General features: G+C 50.4%; 1 protein-coding gene across 2 annotated transcripts in view; it reads left to right on the plus strand.

Moving 5' to 3' along the window:
- The first annotated feature begins 9,458 nt into the window (after window positions 1–9,458).
- The window catches only part of VASH2 (vasohibin 2), a 38,244-nt gene continuing 21,167 nt past the window's right edge, over window positions 9,459–26,535 (plus strand). The window contains exons 1-4 of one of the 2 annotated variants that reach the window (XM_032393103.1): window positions 9,459–9,734; window positions 18,683–18,771; window positions 23,260–23,316; window positions 24,068–24,142. In XM_032393103.1, coding sequence (XP_032248994.1) covers window positions 9,459–9,734; window positions 18,683–18,771; window positions 23,260–23,316; window positions 24,068–24,142 — 497 coding nt within the window. The remainder of the gene's footprint in view (window positions 9,735–18,682; window positions 18,772–23,259; window positions 23,317–24,067; window positions 24,143–26,535) is intronic. The other variant, XM_032393105.1, reaches the window with a different exon arrangement.

The raw sequence follows: 26,535 nt of genomic DNA on the forward strand, positions 1-26,535 counted from the left end.
TTCAGAGGATAAGTTAGAAAAACAAATAAGCCTGAAATACAAGGGACTCCCCCTGAGGGAAAAGTTTGAAGCATTAGGACAGTTAAACTTTTTGGTCATAAGGACATCTGGGAATTGTCTGTGATTACCATTTAAGTCCATGTTCTTCCTATTTAAAAAAAAAAAAAGTGAAAAGAAAAGGAAAAGAAAAGCACTGGATCAGGAGGATCTAAGTGTAATTCCCAGTTCTGACACTTACTAATTATATCATCTTGTGCAAGTTACCTAACCTTCTAAAACCTCGGCTGCTTCCTTTGTAAAATGGAAATGATACCACCTATCTCACAGGCTTATTATAGTAGACATTTACTCTGTTCTCAGGGGTTATTCTTTCCCCCTCCTTTTTAAAGTGTTTTACTTGGAAATAACTTCGAACTTACAGAAAAGTGGTGAGTATAAGAATACTACAAAGAATGTCCATATACCCTCTGCCCAGATTCATCTACTGTTAACATTTTGCATTATTTCCTCTCTCATTTCCTCTCTGTACACATGGGCACGAGCACACACACGTGTGCGCACAGACACAGTGGGTTTTTTTCTGAACCACTTGAGAGTCAGTGGCCCTTTCCCCCTCTATACCTCGGTGTGTATTTCCCCAGAATAAGAATTGGGATAGTCCCTGGGTATCACTATAGTAGAGTTTATCAACTTCAATAAAATTAATATAGAAACAATACTTCTTTTAAAGATTGCATTTATTTATTTGAGAGAGAGAGAACACGAGCCAGGGGAGGGGCAGAGGGAGAGGGAGAAGCAGATTCCCCACTGAGCATTGAGCTGACTTGGGGTTCCATCCCAGGACCCTGGGATCATGACCTGAGCCAAAGTCAGATGCTCACCCAGGTGCCCCTTAATATAGACACAATACTTTTATCTACTTGAATATCTATATTACTATATTGTCACTTGGTCTAAGAATATCATTCACATCACTTTTTCCCTACAGGTCAAGATCTAGTTTTTGATCAGGTGTCACACTTAGTTGCCGTGTCTCTTTGGTCTTCTTTAATATGGAACATTTCCACAGATTTTCTTTGTCCTTTATTACATCGACAGTTAAACCATACAGTTTTAAAAACAGAACGTTCCTTATTTTGGATAGGTCTGATGCTTGTTCATGATTAGATTCATGCTATGGATTTAGAAAGACTGAGTTCCCATCAATACCTCTAACTCCAGTTCATCCCACAGGGTCCTTCTTTGCCTCTCCCCATCCCACGTTGGTATGTTCCCTCTTCCATATGAGAACACTGTCGCCCCACACTATAAGGGCATGGACTCGTTTGCTTAATCCTATCAGACATCCCCAATAGTTTCAGAGTTGTGTAGCCTCTTTTGAACACACTGGTTGTGTCTGGGGGGATTTCCCACCATGTGAATCTTTTTTCTTGAAGATAAAATCTGGAAAACTTCCTCTCCAATTTTCTTTGCAGGTAGGGCACAAAGAGGTGACCTGAGTTCCACTAGTCACATCCACTACATTCAACCAACATGAAATACTGATTCCCAACAAGACAGGGGAGGACAGAGGCTCTGCACTAAATGTCCATGTTACTGGTGAGGGTGGGTGAACAGTCCGGATTTGAGGATTTACCCTTTTTCCAAGACAGATACAAATCCCGTCAGTTATGAAGTTCCCCTTAATGTTGTGGCGAGTTACGATCTCCCAGAAGATCGAAGGGAAGAGAGTCAACGAGTAGAGCTACAGTCAGCTTGATTCAAGCTACCAGAGCTGGTCCTAAGGCTGTGATTAATATTCATCGTCTCCCTTCTCCGTGACCTATTCTAGACTTCCCTCACTCTTGTCCAACACTTCAGCTGCTTTATCCAGATGGGTTGCCTGATTGGGTCATCTTCATAGGCAGGAGAAGGTCTGACGCTCTTAACTGAACTGCCTTTATTGAGTTTAGTTGCTATCACTGCCAAATTATTGCTTTCCCAGGAGCTATCCCAGTGAGTTCCTTGGGTTCCCTGCCATCCAGGCCCCTCGAGGTAATTAGAATCACTATACTTTAACTCCTTTCTTTGCCCTCTGGCCTGAAGTGGCCAAAAGAGCCAGGTAGCAGTCTCAGCTCCAGGGCAGTGGAACCTTACTGCATACCCTGGCAGAGTGATCTCCCTGGAAGCCAGAACCACTTACCTAACAGAGTCCAAAGCTTCAGGGACAAAAAGCACCAATTCCTGAAGTGGGTCACAGGCGGTAATGGTGAAAGATGCCACCTCTACCTCCGTCCCTTAGTTCCGGGATTCATTCTTTCTAGCTATTAAGGATTAAGCGCCACACAGTTGTCTTTAGCTCAAAGCACATTACAACCTGGAGGACGGCACCACAACTCGGCAAAGCATTGTACCCTCGCTTTGCCTGAACTGAGTTTCAATAAGCTTTTTTACTATATTATTATTATTTTTTAAAGATTTTATTTATTTATTCATGAGAGACAGAGAGAGAGACAGAGGCAGAGGGAGAAGCGATGTGGGACTTGATCCCAGGACCCTGGGATCATGACCTGAGCCGACGGCAGACGCTTAACCGACTGAGCCACCCAGGCGTCCCTTTTTACTATATTATTGGTCGGCTGTTTCTGGGTGTGGGATTCATGCTAAGACCAGTAGACCATGGTCATGAGCCCATTGTTGGCCCATCTTTCACCATAAAATGGGTCTCCGGTTCTGAGGGAATGTTGTCTAAGGTAACATGTCAATGGATAAGGTATTCTGGAAGCTCTCAGATGGTGGAACACCCTGAGCCCTGTGGGCAGGGAAGGCAAACCCATATATGGTGTTTATATTGATTGTGGTCAAGTCACCTCTCTGCTATCTCCAAGGTAGAAGGTCCATATAAATTTACCTGCTTCCAGGTGGTTATCTGAGCAATGTTGTGAGACTGAGCATCAGTCCCTGCAGGGGGCCAGTTGGGCTCACTCAGCAATGGCAATAGCTCTGGGCCAAATTTGGCCCAAATTTGGAAATTAGGTGAGGGTCTATGATCTTTCACTATGGTGACCAGAGTCAGCCTTCTGCTCACCAGCTCTTTTTTCTGATTATACAAACCAAGCAATAACCTGAGTGGCTGCTCCTCCACCCCACCCTTGGTTGGGTGACCATAGGTGTCAATTTGACTGGGGTTGTCCTGGTGTAGACCACGTGTCCCCATGTAATCATCACTAGCACAGCTTCTCCTTCTCAAAAGGAGCTCAGTGTGGACAATAAATTATATGAATCCCCGTCCCTTAGGAACACCATGATCTATTAGCCAGCATGAGTCCATGCAGAGAAAGTGACCCTGATCGCTCTTCCACCCTGCTGTTTCTTGTGATATGTTCACCTTGTCCTTGTTAATTAAGTGCTCCCACCTCGCCTCTGCAATTTGGGGATTTTTGTCACCTTTGCTAATAGTAGGCAGCCCACTTATACAGCACCCTTCCGCCTACCATCACCCCTGGACTACGAGGATAACCACTACCAACTGCCTCCTTATTCATGCATCCTTTATTGCCTTAGTGAAGTGAGTGTCCTAGTGGCTGGCCCACAGAACTAGTCAGGTGATCGGTCCTTGAACTTAATAAAACCTTCTACTATTCCCTCCTTCCTGACTCTTCTGAGCCTTCCTCTACACTACACAAGGAAGTCTGCTTTTTCCACTTTGCTTATTGTTGAGCCCAGGCTTCAAAGACCCAACCAAACAAACAAGGGGATTAGGACAAGCTCCAGGCATCCTTGCTAAAACATTAAATGCTGACTTCTGTAGGGGTATCCCCAAATCAGTCAATTCTCCCCATGAGCTTTCTGCTTCCCCCTCCACACCCACCCCCCAAATATAACATCTTCAGGATCCACATATGTTTCCACAGTTCCTGCCAGTGCATATTAGCCAAGCCCTACAATATCTTTGGCCGGGATGCTGTTTCTCCCTGGAGTGGGACTTCTTCTTTCCTTTTTTTTTTTTTTTTTTTTTAAAGATTTTATTTATTTATTTGACAGAGAGAGACACAGCGAGAGAGGGAACACAAGCAGGGGGAGTGGGAGAGGGAGAAGCAGGCTTCCCGCTGAGCAGGGAGCCCGATGCGGGGCTCGATCCCAGGACCCTGAGATCATGACCTGAGCTGAAGGCAGACGCTTAACGACTGAGCCACCCAGGCGCCCCGGACTTCTTCTTTCCAGTGTGGGCTCTGCTAGCACTTGACCCTGGGTATTGGTGGAGGCAATAAGTGGTCTTGAGGAGAGCAAGCCATGGAGAAGGGGGTCTTCTCTGGGCAGGAGCATTCACAAGGGATTTGAAGGGTCAAGAATGCTCATCCACTGAGACAGCCCTATTCCAGGACCCTGGGTCCCACTCTTTCCCTATCAGGGCTCTGACTCTGACATGGAAGCCTGTGAAGACCATGTATTTAGAATCCTTTGCAGTTCTGCTACTGTGTGATCAGGTCCTGGGTTTGATTTTAAGAGTCTCTACTACGGTTGCAGGAAATAAGACTCTTAAACATGCCGTGGAGGCTCTCTGGCTTTCAGAGCATTCCATGAGCGGGTAATTAACTGCGCTGAGCCTGTCATTTTCTGTTTCCAAAGTCTCTCATACCTTATAATTATCATTGTTTCCAAACTGATTGACTGCCACAGCCACTCGATCTCCTAATGTCTTGCTCTCCACCAAATTCACCCCAATTAAACACAAGTGAAAGCTGAGGTGCTCCTGCCTATCAGAGTTCTTGCTTCCCTCTTATCACCAGCAAAGGGTTCTACTGATTTCAGACAGGGAGGCAATACAAGCCCAAAATCCATCCTGAGCATGTGCTTTCCAGAACCACTTGTGGAACCAATTGTTTTAGCTCAGTTTCCCTAGAAAAGCAGAATCTGAAGCAACGAGTAAATCTGCTGGGGAAGGCAGCCAGAGTGAGCAAAAAAGGGAACCGGGAGGGGACAGGATGAGAAGGATTGCAAGGTGGGGTGTTCTCACACCGGTAGCTGCTTCACGACCGGCTGCTGAGAGCCGTGGCAGGTCCCTCAATAGGGACGTCTGCTCAGCCGTGCAGGCCATCTCCAGACAGGCTTTGCTGGAAGATCATGCCTCGGAGTTGTCCGCAGAAGGGAGGACGGAAAGCGGACTTACCTGCCCAGCTCCCTCCCAACTCCTGTTTCTCATTGATCAAAAGGATTTGATTGCTTAAGATGCATCATCTAGCCGCTCCAATGATGCCACATCCTGCAGTGTGGCCTCTCCTCTGAGTCTAGAAGTCGTGGGGGAGTCAGAGACTCCGCCCATGTGGCTGGCCAGCCTGGGGCAGGCGGCTGGACTGCACAGATCGGGCAGGCCCCGGGGCAGCGGTGGAGCCCGGAGAAAGGCGAGGTCTAGCCACGGTGTGTTCGGAGGCTATTAACATCAACAAGCGGTGGAGCTAGAAATACGATCCCTCAGGTGGGATTTTGTCTGAAATATCTTTGAGACCCCAGCAGCTGGCACTTGAAAAAGGAGATACTATTTGACCTGTTTTTCTCTCTCTCTTTTTTTTTTAAGATTTTATTTATTTATTTGGTAGAGAGAGAGAGATAGTGAGAGCAGGAACACAAGCAGGGGGAGTGGGAAAGGGAGAAGCAGGCTTCCCGCTGAGCAGGGAGCCCGATGCGGGGCTCGATCCCAGGACCCTGGGATCACGACCTGAGCCGAAAGTAGACGCCCAATGACTGAGCCGCCCAGGCACCCCTTGACCCGTTTTTCTTGCTCCAAACCTTCCACTACACATGTCTGCTATTCCAGTCATTATGTCCACAAATGCTCTCGGAGGTTGAGCCTCTAGTCACCACACGTCCCTGTTCAAATCAAAAGTTGGCTCTGTCCCACTGTGTATATATATATATATATATATATATATATATATATATATAGCCACGTCATTCTTACTATCTGAACTTTCAAAATCCATCATCTGTCTGGCCTGGGTTCAGTGTTACATAACACTAAATACACAAGGATATTAAGAATAGAGTTGGCTGGTCCATGCAATGAACACAATTCCCTAATGCAAAAGAATTCTCAACAAAGGGGCCCTCTGCCTCTCAGTCCTTCGCTGGGACGGCACAGTTCACTTCAGAAGCCTTCTTAGCACCTTTCAGGAAAAGTAGCCAAATCTCCTAGTTCTTTTCATATGCCATGTCACTTGGGCCCCAACTGCACCCAGCCCCCAGGGAAGAGGAGAACAGACAGTTGGAATTTTGGAGATGACCAACAAAAGCTTTTCCCCCAACTGTCAGGGAGTTCTGGGATGCCTGGAGCAGAAACATGAACTGATAACCCTCTCTGGTCCATAGGATTTGATTCAGGAAGAGCAGGATCCAGGCCCTGGTATAACAAGTTAATTGTACTTGCTTGGACTTGGCCTGAGTGGGACACTAGGAATTGATGCCAAGGAAGGTGAAACTTGCCAGACATTCTTCAGCGTTCGCCAACTGATCACTTGGGCTTTGAGAGCTCCATTTTCTCCTGCAGGATTGTGAGGCCAAATTCTCATCCTGTGCACACAGGTCTTCATCCTCATATCGCCTCCTGGACTTGAAACTCAGAGGAAGTAAGGAGAGAGAGGCGGATGGGAGAGATGAGCGAGCAGAGAGGAAGGATGTTCAAGATGAGAAAGCAGAACACTCACTGAGGCATGTGCTCTTTCAATGGAGAAATGAAACCTGAGGCAATTATATGGTGAGGGGATAATTTTCTCTCAGTTTCCTGATTTTTTTAAGGGTTCTGTTTCACTTGCATCATTCAGATGATTTCCTGAATCGGCCCATTTCTTGTTGTCTGAATGGACCTACATTATTGTGCTCACTTTCCAGAACCCAGGTCTCGATGTGCAGTGCCTGGCTCTCAGCTGTACTCCAGGGCTCTTGCTGCACTGGCGGCTCACCATGCCCTCCACCGTCAGTAGCTCTTTGATGACCACGTTCTTAATTCCAGGTTAACTTAGCATTGCTACCACAACTGCTTACCCTCCCAAAGCTGGCAGGGAGTGTAAAGAGAAGGGATATTATGGCCACGTTCCTAAGTGTCCCTGAGAGAGGAAACCAGAGAATCACAGAACCTTAGAGCCAGAATAGAACTTGGTGTGTGTGTGTGTGTGTGTGTGTGTGAGTTTGTGGGGGGTGTTCTACTCTCCTCTTTTCAGAAAGAGAAGTTAAGGCCTAGAACAGGCAAGTGGCTTGTCCTGGGTCACACAACTTAGCCAAGTGACAAACCTGGACTTAGAGCCTGGCCCTGGTCAGTAGTCTGGTGCTCTCCCATCTCAGTTTTCTTTTCTTTTTCTTAAGAAAAAAAAAAGGGAGGGGGTGCCAGGGTGGCTGAGGCAGTTGAGTGATCAGCTCAGGTCATGATCTCCCAGTTGGGGGCTCAAGCCCCACATCTGGCTCCCTGCTCAGTGTGGAGTCTCCTTGTCCCTCTCCCTCTGCTCCTTCCCCCTGCAAAAATAAATAAAATAAATAAAATCTTTATTATTTTTTTAGAAGATTTTATTTATTTGACAGAGAGAGAAAGACAGTGAGAGAGAGAACACAAGCAGGGGGAGTGGGAGAGGGAGAAGCAGACTTCCTGCAGAGCAGGGAGCCCAATGCGGGGCTCCATCCCAGGACCCTGGGATCATGACCTGAGCCGAAGGCAGACGCTTAACGACTGAGCCACCGAGGTGCCCCAATAAATAAAATCTTAAAAAAAAAAGGGAGAGAGAAAAAAAAGGTGTTCATAAGGCAAACGTGTTTTGTGGAGAGTGTGGAAAAGCTCCCACTTCACCATGGCTTTCAAGCATCTCTCCAGCCCCTACTCTAACTCTAGCTGTGACAGAATAGTTGGGGCCTCACTGACTTCCTGGGTTTTAGTGGCGCATATCAGCATGGGTTTAAAAGGAATTTATTAATCATGACTAATGTCAGAAGGTACATACTGTGCCCCCTTGTCAGTTTTGGAAAATTTGTAATGTGAGATTAAAAAAAAAATTTAATTTTGTGCCTTCGTGTGACAGCCCCTGCCTAAACTGTCCATCACTCCCTGCTAGGGGCAGGTGACTGTGTCCAGCCTTCCTCAGGGAACGAAGTTCTAAGGACAAGCCCTTCGATACCTCGGGGTCACTTCTTGGGTGGCTTTGTTTCTCCTCTGCTTCCCACAGTTGCAGACCTTCGCAGTGCCACCCTCCCTGGGGAAACTTAAGTCCCATGGACAAACGCTCCAGCCCCGCGGGGCTCCCAGGACAAGACAGCGATCGGATTTCGCGTGGCCGCCCAGCTCCCCCTGCTCCTCTCCCCTCCTGCCCGGGAAGCCCCGGAGCCAATCAGAGCGTCGCGGAGCTCCCGGTTGTAGAGTCCCGAGCCCGGGACCCGCCCCTCTTTGTTGCGGTGGCCAATGGACGCGTTCGGAACATCGGCGGCTGCCCGGGTGACTCGGTTATATGTCACAGAATAACATTCGAGAATGGGACATGGAATGAGGCGACGGCCGCAGCAGCCCCAGCAGCCCCGGCAGCCCCGGCAGCCCCAGCAGCCCCAGGCCCAGCAGCCGCAGCCGCCGCAGCAGCCCCCGCCGCCCCCGCCGCCCGGAGAAGCTCCGCGGCCATGAGGCCGGCCGGCCCGAGGTAGGGTCCCGGAGCTGCTGCGCGCCCGCCTCGCGCCCCGCCCGCAGCCAGTCCCCAGGGTGCCTGGCGCTGGAACTCGGGGAGAGGGGCGGGTGGGGCCACTTGCACCGGCGCCTGGGGGCTGCAGCCGACCCTCGCCCACCGGCTCCGGGAGGGCCTCCGGGCGGAAAGGGGGCCGCCTTTGCAAGCCGAGGCTGCTGCTGCGCCCTCGCGGCAGCCCGGGCGCTCACGTGCCGGCACGTTCTGGGCTCGGCTGGCGCTCCGCCACATCTGGCACCAAGGAATGCGTGGAGCCTTGTGGGGACCTCCTGCTCCTTCACGCAGCACGAGCTGTCTTTCTTCTCCCTACCCGTCCACTCCGCACCCTCCACGCTCCTTGGATCCCCCTCCCGGTGTCTAGGGGTGTGTGAAGCTTTGGGGCAAAATTCGAGTCGCCTTCCTCGGGAATTGCATGGCTGCAAGCTCGTGTGCAATTGCTGGAGGGGGTCTGTCGGCGCGCGGGGGTGGGGGGAGCGGGGAGTGACGCGGGGCCACTCCGAGGCCCCACCGCCGTTGGACACAGTGGCCCCCGCCTCGGTTCCTCTGGTGTACACTTACCCGTGGTGTGTGCTGTGTCTCCACTGATTCAGGCTCGGCCGGTAAGCGGAGCTCCAGCCGCCGCTCCCGGTTCGCGCGTCCTGCGGCAGCCAGAGGCATGGAGAAGGCTGTCCCCGCGGGGCGCTGATCCCCGCGCCACGCCCGCGCGCACACGCCCCCCGCCGCCGCCGCCGCCGCAGCGCGCCCCCCGCGCCCCCGCCCCGCCCCGGCCCCACCATGACCGGCTCCGCGGCCGACACTCACCGCTGCCCCCACCCCAAAGGCGCCAAAGGCACCCGGTCCCGGAGCAGCCACGCGCGGCCCGTGAGCCTCGCCACCAGCGGGGGCTCGGAGGAGGAGGACAAAGACGGCGGGGTGCTGTTTCACGTTAACAAGAGCGGCTTCCCCATCGACAGCCACACCTGGGAGCGCATGTGGATGCATGTGGCCAAGGTGCACCCCAAGGGGGGAGAAATGGTGGGCGCCATCAGGAACGCCACCTTCTTGGCAAAGGTCAGAGGCTTCGATGGACGGGGTGGGGTGGGCAATGATGGGAACACTTCAGTCTGCATAGCAAGTAGTGGCCATGTCCATTGTCCTGGTCCAGCTCTAAACTCCCTTATGCTCCCCATTCTTCCGGCCAGTCCCCACCCCCTTTGCTTAATAGAGATGTTTGTCTTGGAAGCCTTAGAAATGGGGGAGGGAGAGGTAGAGGGCTTCCTGTCCTGGGACTGTGTGGTCTGGTCATGCCAAGAGTTCTTTGAATCTCCAGCCAAACTGTTTGCTCACCCCCATGTGCATGCTCCTCCAGCAAAAGCCGTAGCCACCAGGTAACACCAGCGCTGCCAAGAATGCACAGGCCCCCCGAGGGATCCCACCCTACTTGTCGTCTTTGGAGACTCTGAGTCCTCCCCTGTCTCTCCCTTGCAAATGATTTATCAGGCTGTGAATGAATTTTGCAATCAACCAGTCAGACTTCTCAGCGTGAATCATTTCTAGACTTTTTGCCAATTTTTTTTTCATGACAGTGACTTTCACCTCTGAAACTTGCAAAGCAGTGAACTGTCTCTTTTCCCAGCTTATCTGCACTCCAAGAAAAAAAAGAAGAGTTTTGGCTATTGCTTGAAAGGGACTTTCCAGTGCACATGATGCATTAGTCTCACTGGATAGAGAAAGAGGTTCAGGAGTGAAACTCTTTCTACCTTGGAGAGAAGCCAGTGAGCAGACTGAGTTTGGTGGCTGAGGATATAGTTAGTAAGACGGAGGGAGGGAGATGTGCGGTGGTCACTCTGTGAGACCTCAAAATGCAAGCTGCAGAGAAATGCTGCAGAGCCTGGGGGTTATGGCATGGCAGATGGTTTCCGTTGGCCCCTGGGGACACTGATGTGGCTGAGAACATTCCTGGACTGGTCTAGAAATGCCAGACCTGAGACCTGAAAGGCCATCTGGCTGAATCCCCAACCTGGAGCATCTGGTGACCTGAGCATCTGAGCCCTGCAGGCCAGAGAGCTGTGTGTGCCCTTGGGGGGAGTGACAGAGCCCGGACGCTTCCTGCTGCAGTCAGTCAGTGCTTTCTTACAGCAGGGCAAGGAGATCTTCATTATGCCCAACGAGGATCTTTCCTGCTTCAGTGTCAGCTGTAATTACCTTGCTGGGTTTTCCTTGAGCATGAGAACAACACTGGTCTTGGCCAGTAGTTCTGACTTCAGATTTTGTCCTTACTTGAGTGAGCCTTGCTTTACTTAAGGAGGACCTGGGAGCCCTTTAAGCATGGAAGAGAGGTGGCCACAGGGGACAGAGGCCTGTTCCTGCTGTCCCATGCTGCCATTCTAATTCAGCCTCCTGACCGCTGACCCTGCTTCTAATTGTGGCTTCATCTTCCTCCTGGCCTTGTGTGTGGGGACCCCTTTCCTCCATGGAAATCAGGGAATGTTTGTTTTGGTGGAGACTGGTCTCCCACCTCGGCAGAATCCCTTCTTCTTTCCAGAGCCCTCATGGGGATGGGGGGCTCATCACCTCACAGGGCAGCTGGCCCCGGGGCCTGGCCAGATTTGGGTTTTGGTGATTGGGAAACTCTTTTCTTCGGTGGCACAGAAATTCTCCTTCTTCATCTTCAGCGCGACGTCCCCGCAGATTCTTGTGTTGCTGTTTGAATCACAGCAGCACACATCTACCTCCTTCGCTACTCACAGCTCCCTAGAATGTTACGACACAGTGCTCTTGGAGTAAGGATGGGACTTGGAGTAAAAATCAAGGGACTGAATTCTAGTCCTGGTTGTGCTACATCTGGCTTTGTGGCCTCAGTCACTCACTTAAAATCTCTGGCCTTAGTTTTCTCATCTGTAAAATGGGAGTAGCCCAGATTTCATACAAATTTCTTTCCAGGTCTTCAGTCCCTTGATGATATGACCCGTACGTCTCCAGGTCTCCAATGAGACAACAGAGTTGACTTAGAACAAGTCCTCAGAGCCGTGAGCTTCCGTCAGTCTGCATCTTCCTTTAGTTCTTTGTCCTCACGCAGCTCCCTTCACTGGGTCTTAGTGTCACAGTTCCCAGATCAAAGCACTCTCCTCACCCTCTTTCTAGGACACTTGCTAGTTTGTCACCAGTCAGCCCTCTAAAATAAGCACATATGAAACACAATATTCTCAATGTTGTCTGAGAGGTTTAGAACACAGATCACTCTTCCCTGAGACCCGTACCTGATGCTTCCACTATTGTGGCTGAATGCTGCGTTCTTTAAAAAAAAAAAAAAAAAAAAAGTTCCCTTTTTTTATATAGCAGCCACACTGTCTTATCTTTTCACAGTAATCTGAAGTCATATGAGAACTCCTGCCAAGCCAGGAAAACCCCAGGCTAAATATGGACCTTGGCTTTTTGAACCTAAATAAAAAACTTAACATTTCTCTCTCTTACATTGCATCATAATAGCTGGTTCTCTCCCCCACCCCAACTCCATCTCAGCATCCCCTTCTCCCAAGTCCTGACATTCCCCAACCCCTGACCCCTACCTAGGTCCTGAGATGGGAAAGAGCTTCAAAATAGCTCCTGGTTCCGGGGGCCGCTCCTCTCTGGTCCGAGGGCTGTTCTTGCACTCAGCTTGGCAGACTTTTTCCTTTGGGTCCGTGTCCTTTTCTCCTTTACCAGTGTCTTGCTGAGGACTTTGTACAGAAGAGGGGTGTTGGGTGGTGGTAGAGGGTTGGAGAGTTTCAGGGAGACTAACCTTTTTTGGCAATTGAATATAGACTAAGAAGCAAAAGAGGACAGGGGAAGGTACCAAAGGTTTAAGAGGAGGACTGAATGATACTTCTTTGCAGGACATTTTGTGAGCTGCCATGGGAAGTTCTGCCCACAGGTCCAGGTGCCCCTACCGGGGCGGGAGGGGGGGTGGGGGGCTCGGGGGTCCGGGGGCTCACCTCCTCTGCAAGCCACCTTTTAAATATGTGACTGCAGGCCTCACCCCTGGTGGTTACTGGGTCCAAGCTAGCAGCTGACTAGCTGAAGTCCGGGGCTTTTCAGGGAAAGTACCAAAAAGCAGCAGTCATTGGAGGATGATAGAGGAAGAGAAGGGAGAAGCAGAGAGAGGGGCTGGCCCAGAAAAACCAGCAGGGTGTGCTAGGAAACAGCTCCTCCGCTTCTCTACTGGCTGAGCTGGACTCTCCAAGGGGTGACCAGAATGGATTCAGCAGGAAACAGCAATAGTTTCTTAAAGACCCCATGTTTCTGTGCCTCATTCTCATGTTGTTTCTAAATTGGGAAGGAATTCACTTTTAGAGGACTCAGCTTTGACTGAGCGGAGAAGTGTGAGACTGTGGCGGGGAGAGTTTGCAGTCAGGGCCCACTCCTGCCCCCTGCTAGCTCACGCAGGCAGCTCACTCCTGCCTGTGTCCTCGATTCAGAACCATGGTCTGTCCTTCCTGCTTGGCCCAAGGTTGAGACCCCCAGAGCTCCACACCAGGCCGCCTTCAACAGGTTCCTGGCTGCCCCTGATGCAGAGGCCTGGGGTCCATCCTGGGCTCATGAGTGATATTCTATGCTGCTTCTCCAAGTTGCCAGAGAAGATTCTTCTGCCTGGTGTGTGTGCACAGGTACCCGTGTTTTCCAGAGCAGGGACGGCCAAAAGCTTTGCTTTCTCTTTGTTCTTTCTTGTTGAAGATTCCTGGTGCCGAGTGTTCTGGCTTGCCTCCGGGCTTCCTTTTCTGCCTTTCCCCGTCTCTTGCTTATGGGGATGCCAGTTACACACCTATGTCCATTCACATCATTTCTCTCTGCATTCTTTGGACAGGTAATTGTGTTTGCCGAGAATGGGATGAGAGAGAGCCTGACCACAGAAGCCTTCCCTGTGGCTGGTTGCATTATTCGTGAACAGCTATCTTCCCTTCTGGCCCACTCCTACCTCCTGCCCCCCACCTCTCAGGGTCCCCAACCCCAGACCACAGGCACAGTGCCTGTGTAGAGAGGCTGGTTTTGATCTCTTCCCTCTGGATTCCGCCTTCATCAGCTGGGCTGTGACTTGAGGGGCTGGTTGCAGGAGGCAGGAGGCAGGAACCTTGAGGGGAACGGCCATGGAAAATCTAGGCTGGGGTTTCAGGTGAAACAGGGCAGGAAAATAACATGAGGAGGGACTCTTAGGACCCGTTAGGGAGGAAAAAAAAAAAAAAAAAAGAATGTGCCATGGGCATTTTATAAAAAGGTTGTACCAATTTATGTTCCCATCGTGCCTTATAAGAGCATCCCCGTCAGCATTAGGTGTCCACATTTCAGAATATCTCTACTAATTGGTGGTGAAAATGGCATTTTGCAGTGGTTTTACTTTGCATTTCTTTTTTTTTTTTTTTTAAGATTTATTTATTTATTTATTTGTCAGAGAGAAAGAGAGAGAGAGAGCGCACACAAGCATGGGGAACTGTAGGCAGAGGGAGAGGGAGAAGCAGACTCCCCGCTGATCAGGGAGCCTGATGCGGGGCTCAATCCCAGGACTCCGAGATCATGACCTGAGCTGAAGGCAGACGCTTAACTGACTGAGCCACCCAGGCGCCCCTTTACTTTGCATTTCTTAAATTATTAGTGAGCTTGAAAATTTTTTTCATATGTATTCATTTCTTTTGTGAATTGTCTTTTCATGACTGTTTTAAAAATTGTGGTAAAATATACATAACATATAATTTACCATTTTAACCCCCTGTAAGTGTACAGTTCTGTGCGTTAAGTAATTCACACTGTTGTGTTCCATCTCCAGAAGTTTTCCTTCTTCCCTAGCTGAAACTTTGTACCCATTAAACGCTAACCCCTCTTCCTCCCTCCCCTCAGTTCCTGGCAGCCACCCTTCTGCTTTCTGTCTGTATGAATTTGATTACTGTGGCTGCCTCATAAAGTTGGCCCCCCTTCTCCACTGTTTCACTTTCTATGCTTTCTGTCACCCATGGTTACCTGCCGTCTGGAAGCAGATGATCCTCTTTCTTTTTTTTTTTTTTTAAGATTTTATTTATTTATTTGACAGAGAGACACAGGGAGAGAGGGAACATAAGCAGGGGGAGTGGGAAAGGGAGAAGCAGGCCTCCCGCGGAGCAGGGAGCCCGATGCGGGGCTCGATCCCAGGACCCTGGGATCATGACCTGAGCCAAAGGCAGATGCTTAACAACTGAGCCACCCAGGCGCCCCAGATGATCCTCTTTCTGACCTGTGGTCAGAGAGTCAATAGCCTAAGGCCAGGTCATGATGCCTACGCCATTCCCCTCGTTTCATCTCATTGTGTAGGCATTTTATCACCTCCTATTTCAAGAAGGGTGAGTACACTACAATAAGAGATTTTGAGAAAGATCGTATTCACATAATTTTTATTACAGTACATTGTTATACTTGTTCTAGTTTATTGATTATTTTAATCTCCTCACTGTGCCTAATTTATGAATGAAACGTTATCAGAGGTATATGTATGCATGGGGAAAAAAACATAGTATAGATAGAGTTTGGCACTATCTGCAGATTTAGGCATCTGGGGGGGGGGGACGTCTCAGAACGTATGCCCCGTGGATAAAGGGGGACGACTGTGTAAGAGGTATCATATATTTGTCCTTTTATGTTTTGCTTATTTCACTTAGCATGTCCTCAAGGTTCATCCATGTCGTAGCTTGTGTCAAAATGTCATTTTTAAAGGCTGAATAATATTCCATTGTATGTATATACCACATTTTAAAAAATAAGCTGCACCCGATGTGGGGCTCAAACTCATGACCCCTGAGATCAAGAGTCACATACTCTACTGACTGAGCCAGCCAGGTGCCCCTGTACCACATTTTAAAGTTTATCCATTCACCTGTCAATGGACATTTGGGTTTCTTCTACCTTTTGGGCCTTTTTTTTTTTCATTAAAGCCCAAAGAGTTTACTTTTTTTTTTTTTAAGTAATCTGTACACTCCATGTGAGGCTCGAACTCATGACCCCGAGATCAAGAGTCACATGCTGTACTGACTGAGCCAGCCAGGTGCCCCTGAAGAGTTTTCTTATAACTTTGTATGAACTGTTCATGAATTAAGGATATTAGCTCATGGTCAAGATGTGTCCCCAGGGGGAAGTAGACGTGTTCTCTTCCATTGGGGTGAGAAGGCATCTTTGTGATGTTCCACGTTGAGTGTGCAGAGACTCAGGCCCTGCTGATTCTGTCTTCCAGTTCCAGAAAAGTGAAGACCATTCAGGCTTCCCCAGTCTAGATCCCGAAAACACATTGTTGATGAATAATAACATAGCCAACGCTTCCAGAGTGCTGAGCGCCAGTCCCAAGTTGCCTGCTTTGTACATTAGGTCCTACAATCCTTACAACCAGCCCAGAAGGTTTGAAAAGGGTGATACTCTCCTGTTTTATCAGGAAAGAAACAGAGGCTTAAAGAGGTCATGGAGCTGGACAGGGTCCACAGTGAGTAGGTGACAGAGCAGGGACTTGGATCTTGTGTCGGTCTCATACTTACCGGCCAAGGAGCCCACCTGGTTTATATAGTCCACCGTCCTGTGGGCGTGTTGGAGGCCTGAGATGCTGGTTGGGAGCCGGCCCCCAGCCCGAGCCCCAGCCAGCTTTCCCAGACAGCAGGGTGCGTTGTAGCCTGATGACATCAGCCCCTCAGCTGTCTCAGCTCCTCTCCCCACTGCGGCCTTGATCCCCAGCTGGGGCTTGGGGAATGTGGCCACAGCTCCGGCACTCTCAGCCGGGCCTGAGGTAACCAGGCAGCTGTTTTTAAAAGCCCTTGGGCGCCATCGGGCTGCTATTCTGAGGACCAGCTGCTGCCTGACTCCCACCCCACCATCTGGCTCTTGTGGGCTCTGTTGGGCTTGGTGGCTGGCCCCCGTAGCCACCTCTGAACCAAGTCCGTGTGGCTATGGCAGGGCTCTGGCCAAGGGACACCCCTCTGAGGATCCCTTAGGTGGCCGGTGATTCTTTGGGGCATTTCCCCATGCTTTTACCATCTTTTGTATTAAATAGATACAAATAGCACTTTTCCGTGTAGAAATACACGTGTGCCTTAATGCTGTCTAATTAAGACAGCATTCCTTCCTTCCTTCCTCCGTCTCTGTGTTCCCTTGCCCCTGACCTAGAGCTTGGAATGTAGCAGGTGCTAAAGAAATGTTTGTCTACATCTCCCCTTCTCTCCTCACTTCTCTGTGCAATCTCTGGCACCTTCTTCCACAGAATTCCAGGTATGGGTAGATCAGTGGATGTTACTGCAAAAAGCAAGAACAAGATGGACACTTCTAGTGTTTGTAAGGGCAGAAATACGAGGATACATTTCATAATACATAATACATACATTTCATCGGTGTGTGTGTACGTGCACCTGCACGTGTGGGAGGGTCACGTGAGCGAATGGTCACGTTGGAACGTTTTGCTCCCCAAAATTCCTCTCCAAGACAGAACCGTGATTTGAGTGGATATGTTGTAAACCGCATGTAGTTTGCAGAACAGCTGTGCATGCATGTACACACACCCCCTCACGTTCACACACACACACACACACACACACTCTCGGCACCTTGGCCGTGAAGCAGGACGTGTGACTGGTCTCCGTTCTGCCGGAGGGGCAGTTGCTGTGAAGTAGGAAGTTGCAAAGCCAAGAGAAAAGAGAAGCACTGAGAGGAAACGAATGTCAAGTAGCATTTTAAGTAACCGCAGCTAAAGGTGTAGAAGGTGTGGAAGGCGTGGAAGTATGGAAGGGGCCCCGCCACAGGCCCAGGGGCAGCGCGCCCTCCAGCCTCAGCGTGGGCCCGAGCCTGGAGAGCAGGGAGGGGGCCAGGGCATGTCCTTGGGCGGTGTCTGTCCCTGGTGCCCAGCCAGGCTGCGCAGCACCGTCCCCAAGTCTCTCCACCGGCGGCTTCACCTTCCATCAGCTGAGCGCTAAATCCCCAGGGCCTCCCTTTCCCTGTGTTCTCGAGGATTGAGGATGAACTAATCCGTCCTGCAGCCCCTTCTGCTCCTCCCTAAGTGGCTTAAGCCTGGAGGAGCCTCCCCTTTCCACAGGCTCACAGGGCCCAGTGTCTCTGTCACCAACAGCCCTGCCGGAGGCCAAGCTTACGAGACTGAGAAGCATATAGGGGGAAGAAAGCACACACCGTCCCTTTCTACCCAGGAAGAGAAGGGCTGGATTAGAAGCCCCTGCTCATTCTTGCTCTTGGCCTCATGGGCAGGGGTGCTCAGAGCTGCCTGGTGTCTCAGAGCTGGTGTCTTAGCTCTAAATTCCTGAGAAGAGGCACTTATCTCCCGCTTTCCAGTCCTCCCCTGATGTTGCTCCTTTCTTTTCCCAGCAGTGGTTAGAACTTCGTGCACTCAGTCGTAGACACTCAGTGGGTGTTGACCAAGGGGCAGGCGAGGAAAAGAAGAGGCGCCTGGGCAGCTGGGGGTGTTCATGAGTCAGAGGGGCTGCCCTTACCTGGGAAGAGTCATGGCAAGAGGGGAATCTTTGCTAATCCGCTTGGGCCAAACTCAGGGAAGGGCCTCGATGGGCGTGGTGTTGAGGAGAGATGGCAGGTGCCATTCGTCTTGTATTCAGTAGTGTCCTGGAGTATAATGGGTCATACCAGCCATGCAGCAAAAGGTGTAGTCATGCAGTAAAAATGTGAGGGTTAGTGGGGTACCCCTGTGAACATCCTGGGCCAGGCTTAGTGGGGGATGCTATAGGACATGGTCCTTGGCCTCAAGGAGACGACGCTGAGGCTCCCATGGGGAGGCAGGCTGCGTTCACATTCACAACCCACAGAGGGCCATAGCGAGCCATGGTGCCCCAGGGCAGAGTGTATGGAGGGAACACAGACAAGCAGAACTTTGGCAAGGGACCACGTGGTCTGGGGAGACCTTGTGCAGGTGGCCGTCTGCTGTCAGGAGCAGCTCTCTGGTGCTTTCGGCCCCTTGGCTGCCCTCAGACATTGGGCCCTGGAGCATCTCCCTGATAAAGAGTTCTCTCTCTACTTCTCTGCAGCCTTCAGTCCCCCAGGTTCCAAACTACAGGCTGTCGATGACGATCCCAGACTGGCTCCAGGCAATCCAGAACTACATGAAGACACTACAGTATCCTTCCAACCAGGGTCTGGGCGGACCCCGCGGGGACGGGCATGGTGATCTCGAGCCTGGTGGCAGGTCTGTCCCCAGCTGGTCAGTAAATGCTCTAAGGTTGGTGAGGCCGGGCATAGAGGGATGCCCCAATGTGAGTCTGGAAGCATGATAATAGGGGATCTTTGTTTCCCTCCTCTCTTCCTCTACTATCTGTCTTTCTCCCTCTTCCCTCCTTGGCTTCTTTCTGCTCTTTTTCTTTCCTTTCTCACTTTTTGCCTTCATCCTGACCACTTACAATCTATAGGAGGCCCACCTGGCGCTGCCTTTGGCTCCCCAGGTGCCCCAGACCGGCAGCCTTGCTCCCTTCTGCAGGAAGAAATGGGGCCCTGGGATGGGGGTCCTATTCCTTCATGTGAGCTTGGAGAAGCGTGGAGGAACCCTGTGGGTCCAGGCTGAATTCAGACCAGCCGGACTCTGGTCCTTCTCTCTGCCGGTGTCCATGGCTTGTTTGTAGCCAGGATTAGATCTGTTCTGTGGGCCCGCACCAGCAGCACTGTAAGAACAAAGGAGCAGCGGAGGCTGGTTCATTGGCCACTGCTGGTATTTTTTTCAGGGATAGGAATCAGATGGGAGCTGGACTGTCAGAGGTGTCTGTGGGAGGGACAGACTGTTTGCCCGCGCCCGTGAATATCTCAGAGCTAAGACAGCATCAGACGCCCTACCGAGGCAGCTGTTGGCCCCCTAGCCCCCAGCACATTGTCCAAGGGTCAATTCTCTGCTGACCTCCGTCCTTTGTCCCGAAAGACATAGAACTCAGCAGAAAGGATTTCATGGGACACTGCACACATGTTCCCACGTGCCCCAGAAGAGGCCCTTCCTCTCTGTGCCATATGCAAGCATCTTTCCTGTGGATTTGTGTGTGTCTCTGAAGGGGGGGCATACCAGAGGAGAGTAACACCAGTTGCTACTGATTTGGGTAGGCAGATTACTTCATTAGCCTCGCAGTTCCCACTTCACAGGTGATATAACTCCCCTGCATGGCATCTTCCCAGTGGAATCCTGAAAGAAATAGTAGAGGGGGAGGTGGCACCAGCCTCTGGGGGTGAAGCGAACAGCCCTAACCCTGAGCAGGCTATCTGCTGTTGGTGCTGATCCCCAAACTGGGACCCCTGGGGAGCATAGCATAAACTTCTGCCAGGATAGCCTGGGACCCCAAGAGCCCAAGGGTGTGACTGACTACTCACAGAATATTCTAGAAGGTGACGGAAATTAGAACTGCTCCCCACTTCCGTCTAGCACATGATCTTCCCAAGGATCATGCAGCCAGAGATGAAAGGGAATGAGCCTGGCTGGGGATGCCCTGATAGGGGCAAATGTTCATCATTTGCTCATTCTTCCATAAACCCTACAGCGTGTTCTCAGCCAAATTTTCACAGTTTGCCTGAAGGATCTGCTTTTTCATTTTCTTCTCTGACCCGTAACGATGGTCACTGACCTAGATCACTGACTGCAGAGAGGGCCGGAAAAGGGAAAGTGCCGCGGGCTGCTGGGATCGTGCCCCCGGTCACCCGGCTGTTGGAGCCAATGTGCAAAGAAGGCAGAGTGTGACCTCTGTTTTCTCTGCTGCCCAGACTTTTACAGGCACACGTCGCAGACATTGCAGTTTTGGTTCCAGACCACTGCAAGAGAGCAAATATGGCAATAAAGCCAGTCCAGTGAATTCTGTGGTTTCCCAGTGCACATAAAAGTTCTGCTGACACTACCTGATAACGTACCTGGAATAACACATCGGAAGCGCTCAATGACGTATCTAAAACAGCAATCTACGTACCTTAATTTAAAAGCCTTTGTTGTCAAGAAATGCTAACCATCCTCTGAGCTTTCAGTAAGTCGTAATCGCTGATCACAGGTCACCATAACACATAATAATAATGAAAAAGTTTGAAATGTGAGCATTACCAAAATCTGACACACAGACACCGAGTGAGCACATGTTGGCAAAATGGTGTGGACAGACTTGCTGGGTGCTGGGTTGCCACAAATCTTCGGTTTGTTTGTTTGTTTTTTAAGATTATATTTATTTATTTGACAGAGAGAGACACAGCGAGAGAGGGAACACAAGCAGGGGGAGTGGGAGAGGGAGAAGCAGACTCCCCGCTGAGCAAGGAGCCCGATGCGGGGCTCGATCCCAGGACCCTGGGATCATGACCTGAGCGGAAGGCAGACGCTTAACAACTGAGCTACCCAGGTGCCCCCAAATCTTCGGTTTGTAAAAAACAAAACAAAACAAAACAAGAAACCGTAGTATCTGCAAAGGGCAGTAAAGCGAAGGGCAGTAAAAGGAAGTATGTATTTAGGTCTTTGGAACTTCCTACGGCTTTGTCCTGGACACAGTAACGCATGCTTAGCTACCAGGCTAGTCCTAACTATAGACGTGCTTGTTTGGGGACATGAAAAGACAAATCCTGCCTTCCCTTCTGACAGCTTCAGAGTGTCAGCCATCAGGAGTGCTGATCTTGCATGGGCTTCTGGAAAGACAGGTGCCCCCTGAGCTCTGCCTCGTGGGGAGAGGCCTTCTGAGGGTCAGCTCGGGCTCAGGAAGTACCTCACTCTGAAGGCAATGTTTACGAGAGGCTTTCCCCCCAACTCACTTTCTGGGGCTCATAACGGTAAGGAACTGAGAATGGAAGGCTAGGCAATTTTTTGTTACTTTATTATGGGTTGGTCTCACTTTACACACTAGGTGTATAGACTGGATCTGTGAACAGGGAGAAAGGCATACAGGTGGAATTTTTGTCCACTGAATTCTACTTTAAATTTACCAGGAGTCTCACTGTTTGAATGAGATCTTTGGTCAAGTAAAAATATCGCTTCACAGTGAGGATACATAGCCCCTCGTTTTTCTCTTTTCCCTCTAAGGTTTTTTATATTGCATTTTTCAAAAGCTGGGCAAGAGCCTATATACTGTGATGGGCTCTTCTTATGGCTCATGCTGATAATTTCCAGCTTGGTGAGCTTGTTAAAATCATCTTCTGGCTTTCACCCTGGAACCTCCAACACAACAGTCCAAGGCAGTGTGACTCTGAATGACATCGAGGGTTAGGACCATGGCCTGAAATCCGAATCTCCAGGGGGGGAGCCCAGAGTCTTCTTATAATGAGCCCCCCACCCCCCACCCTCCAGTAGTTGTTATGCGTGCCCGTTGGGGGAGGGCTGGGGGTCCTAACCCTCCTTGGGAGGGTATGCAGCGCCCCCTTCTGCCACTGCTTGTACCACTCTAGGGTCACACATCTACTCTCATACCCCCTGCCAGGGTTACAAGTTCTCGATTCATGAGCACCTTCCCAACATATGCTTTTATCTATAGGATTTTGTTTGAGGCAGGAAAGAGAAATGTGTAAAGCAACTTTTCTTTAGGCTCTGAAAAAATCAAGATCTAGTCTCTGAGAGCATCACATCAGGGAATCTTTGATCTCCTTCAGAATGACCTGGTGCTGGCTTGCCAGTCCCTGACACTTTCTGGGCAACCAGCTAAATCCCAAGTTGTGGGTAATAGTGTCATTTTCTCAGACTTAGTAACCATGGTCTAGTATCAGTCCAGTGAAACGAAGGTGATGTCTCCACAGTAAACTTTGCTGCAGAGACTGCACTATTGAGAAACCCTACTGCCATCCTCCCACCCTTCTATCCATCATCCTTCCCTCCATCCATCTGTCCATCCAGCCACCCGCCTGCCTACCCACCCATCTATCCATCTACCCTTCCATTTCATCTACCCTTCCATTCCATCCACTCCTTCCATCCATTTATCCATCCATCCATCCATCCACCTCTACTATCTATCCATCCATCCACCCTTCCAAGCCATCACCCTTCCATTCTATTCATCCTTTCCATCCATCATCCATCCATCCATCTATACATCCATCCACCCACTTTTTCATTCCATCAATTCCTGCCATCCGTCTGTCTATCCATCCATCCATCCACCTACCTTTCCATTCCATCAATTCCATTCATCCTTCCTTTCATTCATCCATCCACCGTTCCACTAATCCACCCATTTATCCATCCATCTGTCCACCCATCTATTCATTTATTCCTCACTCATTTAATAATATTTGCTAACTGGAGTATGTTGGATTTGCGCCAGGCTTTGTGGGTGATATAAAGGTAATAAATAAATGGTCCTAACTCCCAAAGAGTTTGTAGTCTAATAAGTGAATTAAGACATGTTTTCAACTAAACAGAATACAGAGCAGATTGAAAATAGCTATTATAAAGGTCCAAGGTGTTTTGAAGCTTAAGTTAGAAATTGGATTTTCAGGGCAGAACAGTGAGGAGTAAGAGGCTCTTGGCTACCTTCTGGCTACTGGGCACTTTCCAGAAAGTCCCTCACTCTTCATTCCTCATCCCTTTAAGAAATCAATGCATAGCTTCCTCTGCTGGATCACTGGGACCTTTGGAGTTTTCTGTCACTTTCCCTTTACATACTTCACACAGATACAATCATACAGGGACCCAGTTCTTTGAAATTAGGAAAATGAGACCGCTGAGTGGGTAAGTGGTGCATGATCTGTGGGCCAGGGGACCTCTCTCTTACTCGAAAGCTGTCAACTCCCTCTCCCACCCTTTATCCCTATATCCCCTGCTCCAACATCCTGGTCTGTAAGGGGTGGGGGTGGGGGTGCCCCAAGGTTGGCGGTGGGGCTAGGGGCTGGGCCACTCTGACAGCTAAGCTCTGTGGGGAAGACTAACTCTTACAGGGGTGCAGGAGGCCTGTGAAGTTGGTTTCTGTTTTTGTTTTTGTTTTTTGAGTAGGCTCCACCCCCAGCATCACACAGTTTCAGGCTTCTTTTTGGCAATGCAATTTCAGAGTGTATCTTCTTTTTTTAAAGCAGGCTCCACGCCCAGCACGGAGCCCAATGCAGGGCTTGAACTCACGACCCTGAGATCAAGAGTCGGACACTTAACCGACTGAGCCACCCAGGTGGCCCTGAAGTTTGTTTTATGTGGCCTCCTTTACTTGCTCTTTGTAATGCCCCTTGTCCTGGGGCATAGAGAATGCCATGGCATACAGGCACCAACCATCCAGGAACTAATGTTTGGAGAGAGGAGTGGAGAATTTAGGAATTTAGTTCTGCCGGGTCCAGATGCGCCTTGGCTCCGTCCTGCACAGTGAGCTCTCCCCTTTCCCTCTATAAACCTGCATGGCACCTGGTGTGGAGACAGGCACGCTGATGGATTGACCGACAGACAGACTGCATAATTAAATAAGTCCTGAGATACTTTGCTGTGCTCTACCCTACAGGTTAATGGAAACAGCGAAAGAAATGACTCGGGAGTCCTTGCCTATCAAATGCCTGGAAGCTGTCATCCTGGGCATGTATCCTTGAAGTTACGTTTGCTCAAGTTTACTCCATAGATGGTGGCCTCACCGTGGGGCCCATTGTGCCTTTGTTGTCCTAGACTCACAGAGATGATGCCTGTGGTCTCCTTGGGGAAAGTGTCAAGCTCCCCCTGATGCTTCTCTTTAACTTTCACCTTCTAGAGTTGAACCAGATGAGAGCTTGGCTCCCCGGTCATGGTCAATGTGAGCTGTCAGCTGCAGCCTGCACCGGGCCCAGGTCTCAGGCCGGATGCACTGGTCACGAGCAGAATTCCAACTTAGAGGGACGGCAGAGAGAGCATGTATCATTATTCTTTGCATTTATCGGGCATTGCAACAGGATAGACGGTCAAGGGGAAATGGGATTATCCAAACGCATCTCTGGGGAAAATTCTAAGAGTGGGTTGTGGAGGAGACCAAGCAATGGTGTAGAGTCTTAACTCCACAGAATGTAGAGCTGAAACAAGGGTCTGGGCTCTCCCGTACTTTCTGTTCCATTTTCCACCAGACTTCTGGCTCCTTAGCCTGAGGGGGATATGGTCCAGAAAAGGTGTGATGGCAGTAGAATATGATTTGGTAGAAGAGCAAAGAAACTTGCAGTCCTTTGGGGTGGATGGCTGGAAGGGACAGTGACCAAGGAGACGCAGCAAGACATGAACTTGGCAGGTTGTCCCAGGAAAGACCAGGTGGGTTGTTGAGTGCTGTGCTGAGATTTGTGACCTTCCTCCAGAAGGCAAGGGCAGCCCCCGTGAAAGATCAGCAGCAGAGGCACGACACGATCAGGCGTGTGTGTTAGAGAGGTGGTTCTTCGGGCAGATTGAAGGGCAGACTGGAGAAGGAGCTGGATCTGCAAAGCCCGTTAGGAGCTGCTCCCTGAGGGAAATGGTGGTGCTTGAACCATGGTCCTGACCAGGGGAATGGAGGTGAGGGGACACCAAGGAGATAGAATTTCCAGGACTTAGAGGCCAACTGAGTGCAGGAGTTGATGAGGAAGAAGTCAACCAATAGAGTGATGAAGGCAACCGAGAGGTGAGCTACTTTGACCCAGTAGCCGGGAAGGTGGAGGAAGGAGCGGGGGGTCATCAACACCACCCGTGGGCTGATCTGCTCTAAGAGTTAGAGGAGACAAAGGCAATGAGCCCACATTTCCGGCCTGGAAAACTGAGATTGGATAAGTACGCTGCAGCCCAAGGGAAGGGCTTGTGGGGAGAGTCAGATTTATGGGGAGGGGAGTTCAGATTTGAATTTGTTCAATTTGAGACGTGGGGTGTGGTAGGATGTCAGGGTGGGGTATTTAGAGCATGATGCTCAGGAGGCAGCTCTGCACTGGAAATAGAAATTGGGGAGCTGCGAGTGTTTAGGGAGTGGAGGCTGCTGTGGAAGGAGTGAGAAGAGAAGTTCAAGGATGACATCTCACCCTTTTTTGGTTTAGTTGGACACGGTGAGCCCGTGACAGACGAAGAAGGAAAGTTAGAGAGCTGGAAGGAAACCCAGGAGAGAAAGAGGCTAGCGTGACGTCAGCGGAAGGACCGGTGGCTCAGAGTCAGCCCGGGGGCAGTAGGACAGGTGCAGTCTGTGGGCTTGCTCTCCTGGACACGTTCATGGGAAGGGGCGTTTCTGGCCCTCTGCAGTCTGCAGGGCACTGGCAGGCCTCGTCTGAAAGAGACTGTCCACAGGTGCCCAGGCTGACATTTGAAAAATGGGAGCTTGAGCCCTATTGTGGCCCTTCCCCCACAGTTCTGTCCTACCTCCTCTCTGCTCCTCACAAAGGAGATGAGATGTGTGCCTGGCGAGCCCCGCCGGAGGGCAGAACGGGGTGGAGGCCGCAGATGGCTCCGGGGGCCCTTCTGTGGCAGGAGTCCGCCACAGCTGTTGGGCAGAGCCTCCTGCGAGTTTAATGGGGGTGAGCAGCTGTTGGGGATTTGCTGGGGGGATCAGTGAGGGAGAGCACGAGCACAGGCCCTTCCCTGGACGGACCAGCTACCTTCAGACTCTGCTGACGGAGGTCTGGGTGCACCTGGGCGGAGGCCATCTTGCTTTACACAGTAGCCGCGGCCCTGTGCTATTGTATGAACACAAGCACTACTTTAGGTTTACTGGGATTAATCAATTCTTTTGGGATTGTGAGGAATATACTTGTGACTGGCCTCTGGGCCTGTCCAAATCAGACAGTGTGCTCTCGGTTTTCCTTTGTTCTTACCAGTGTGGTGTTTCAGAGAAGTGCCGAGAAGGTGGGGAAGGGTGGAGGAATGGGGCTCACACTGCTCAACTCAGGGAAATTTGACTCTTGGACACAGACAAGAAACACAGACTTGAATTACAAGTTACAGCATCTTTGTCTTTTCTCTTTGCTCTTTGTCAGCATCCCTCTGGCCTGCTTTTCTCTGGAG

Source organism: Phoca vitulina, unplaced genomic scaffold (assembly GCF_004348235.1).
Source record: "Phoca vitulina isolate PV1807 unplaced genomic scaffold, GSC_HSeal_1.0 scaffold71, whole genome shotgun sequence".
In the NCBI taxonomy this organism is placed as follows: domain Eukaryota; kingdom Metazoa; phylum Chordata; class Mammalia; order Carnivora; family Phocidae; genus Phoca; species Phoca vitulina.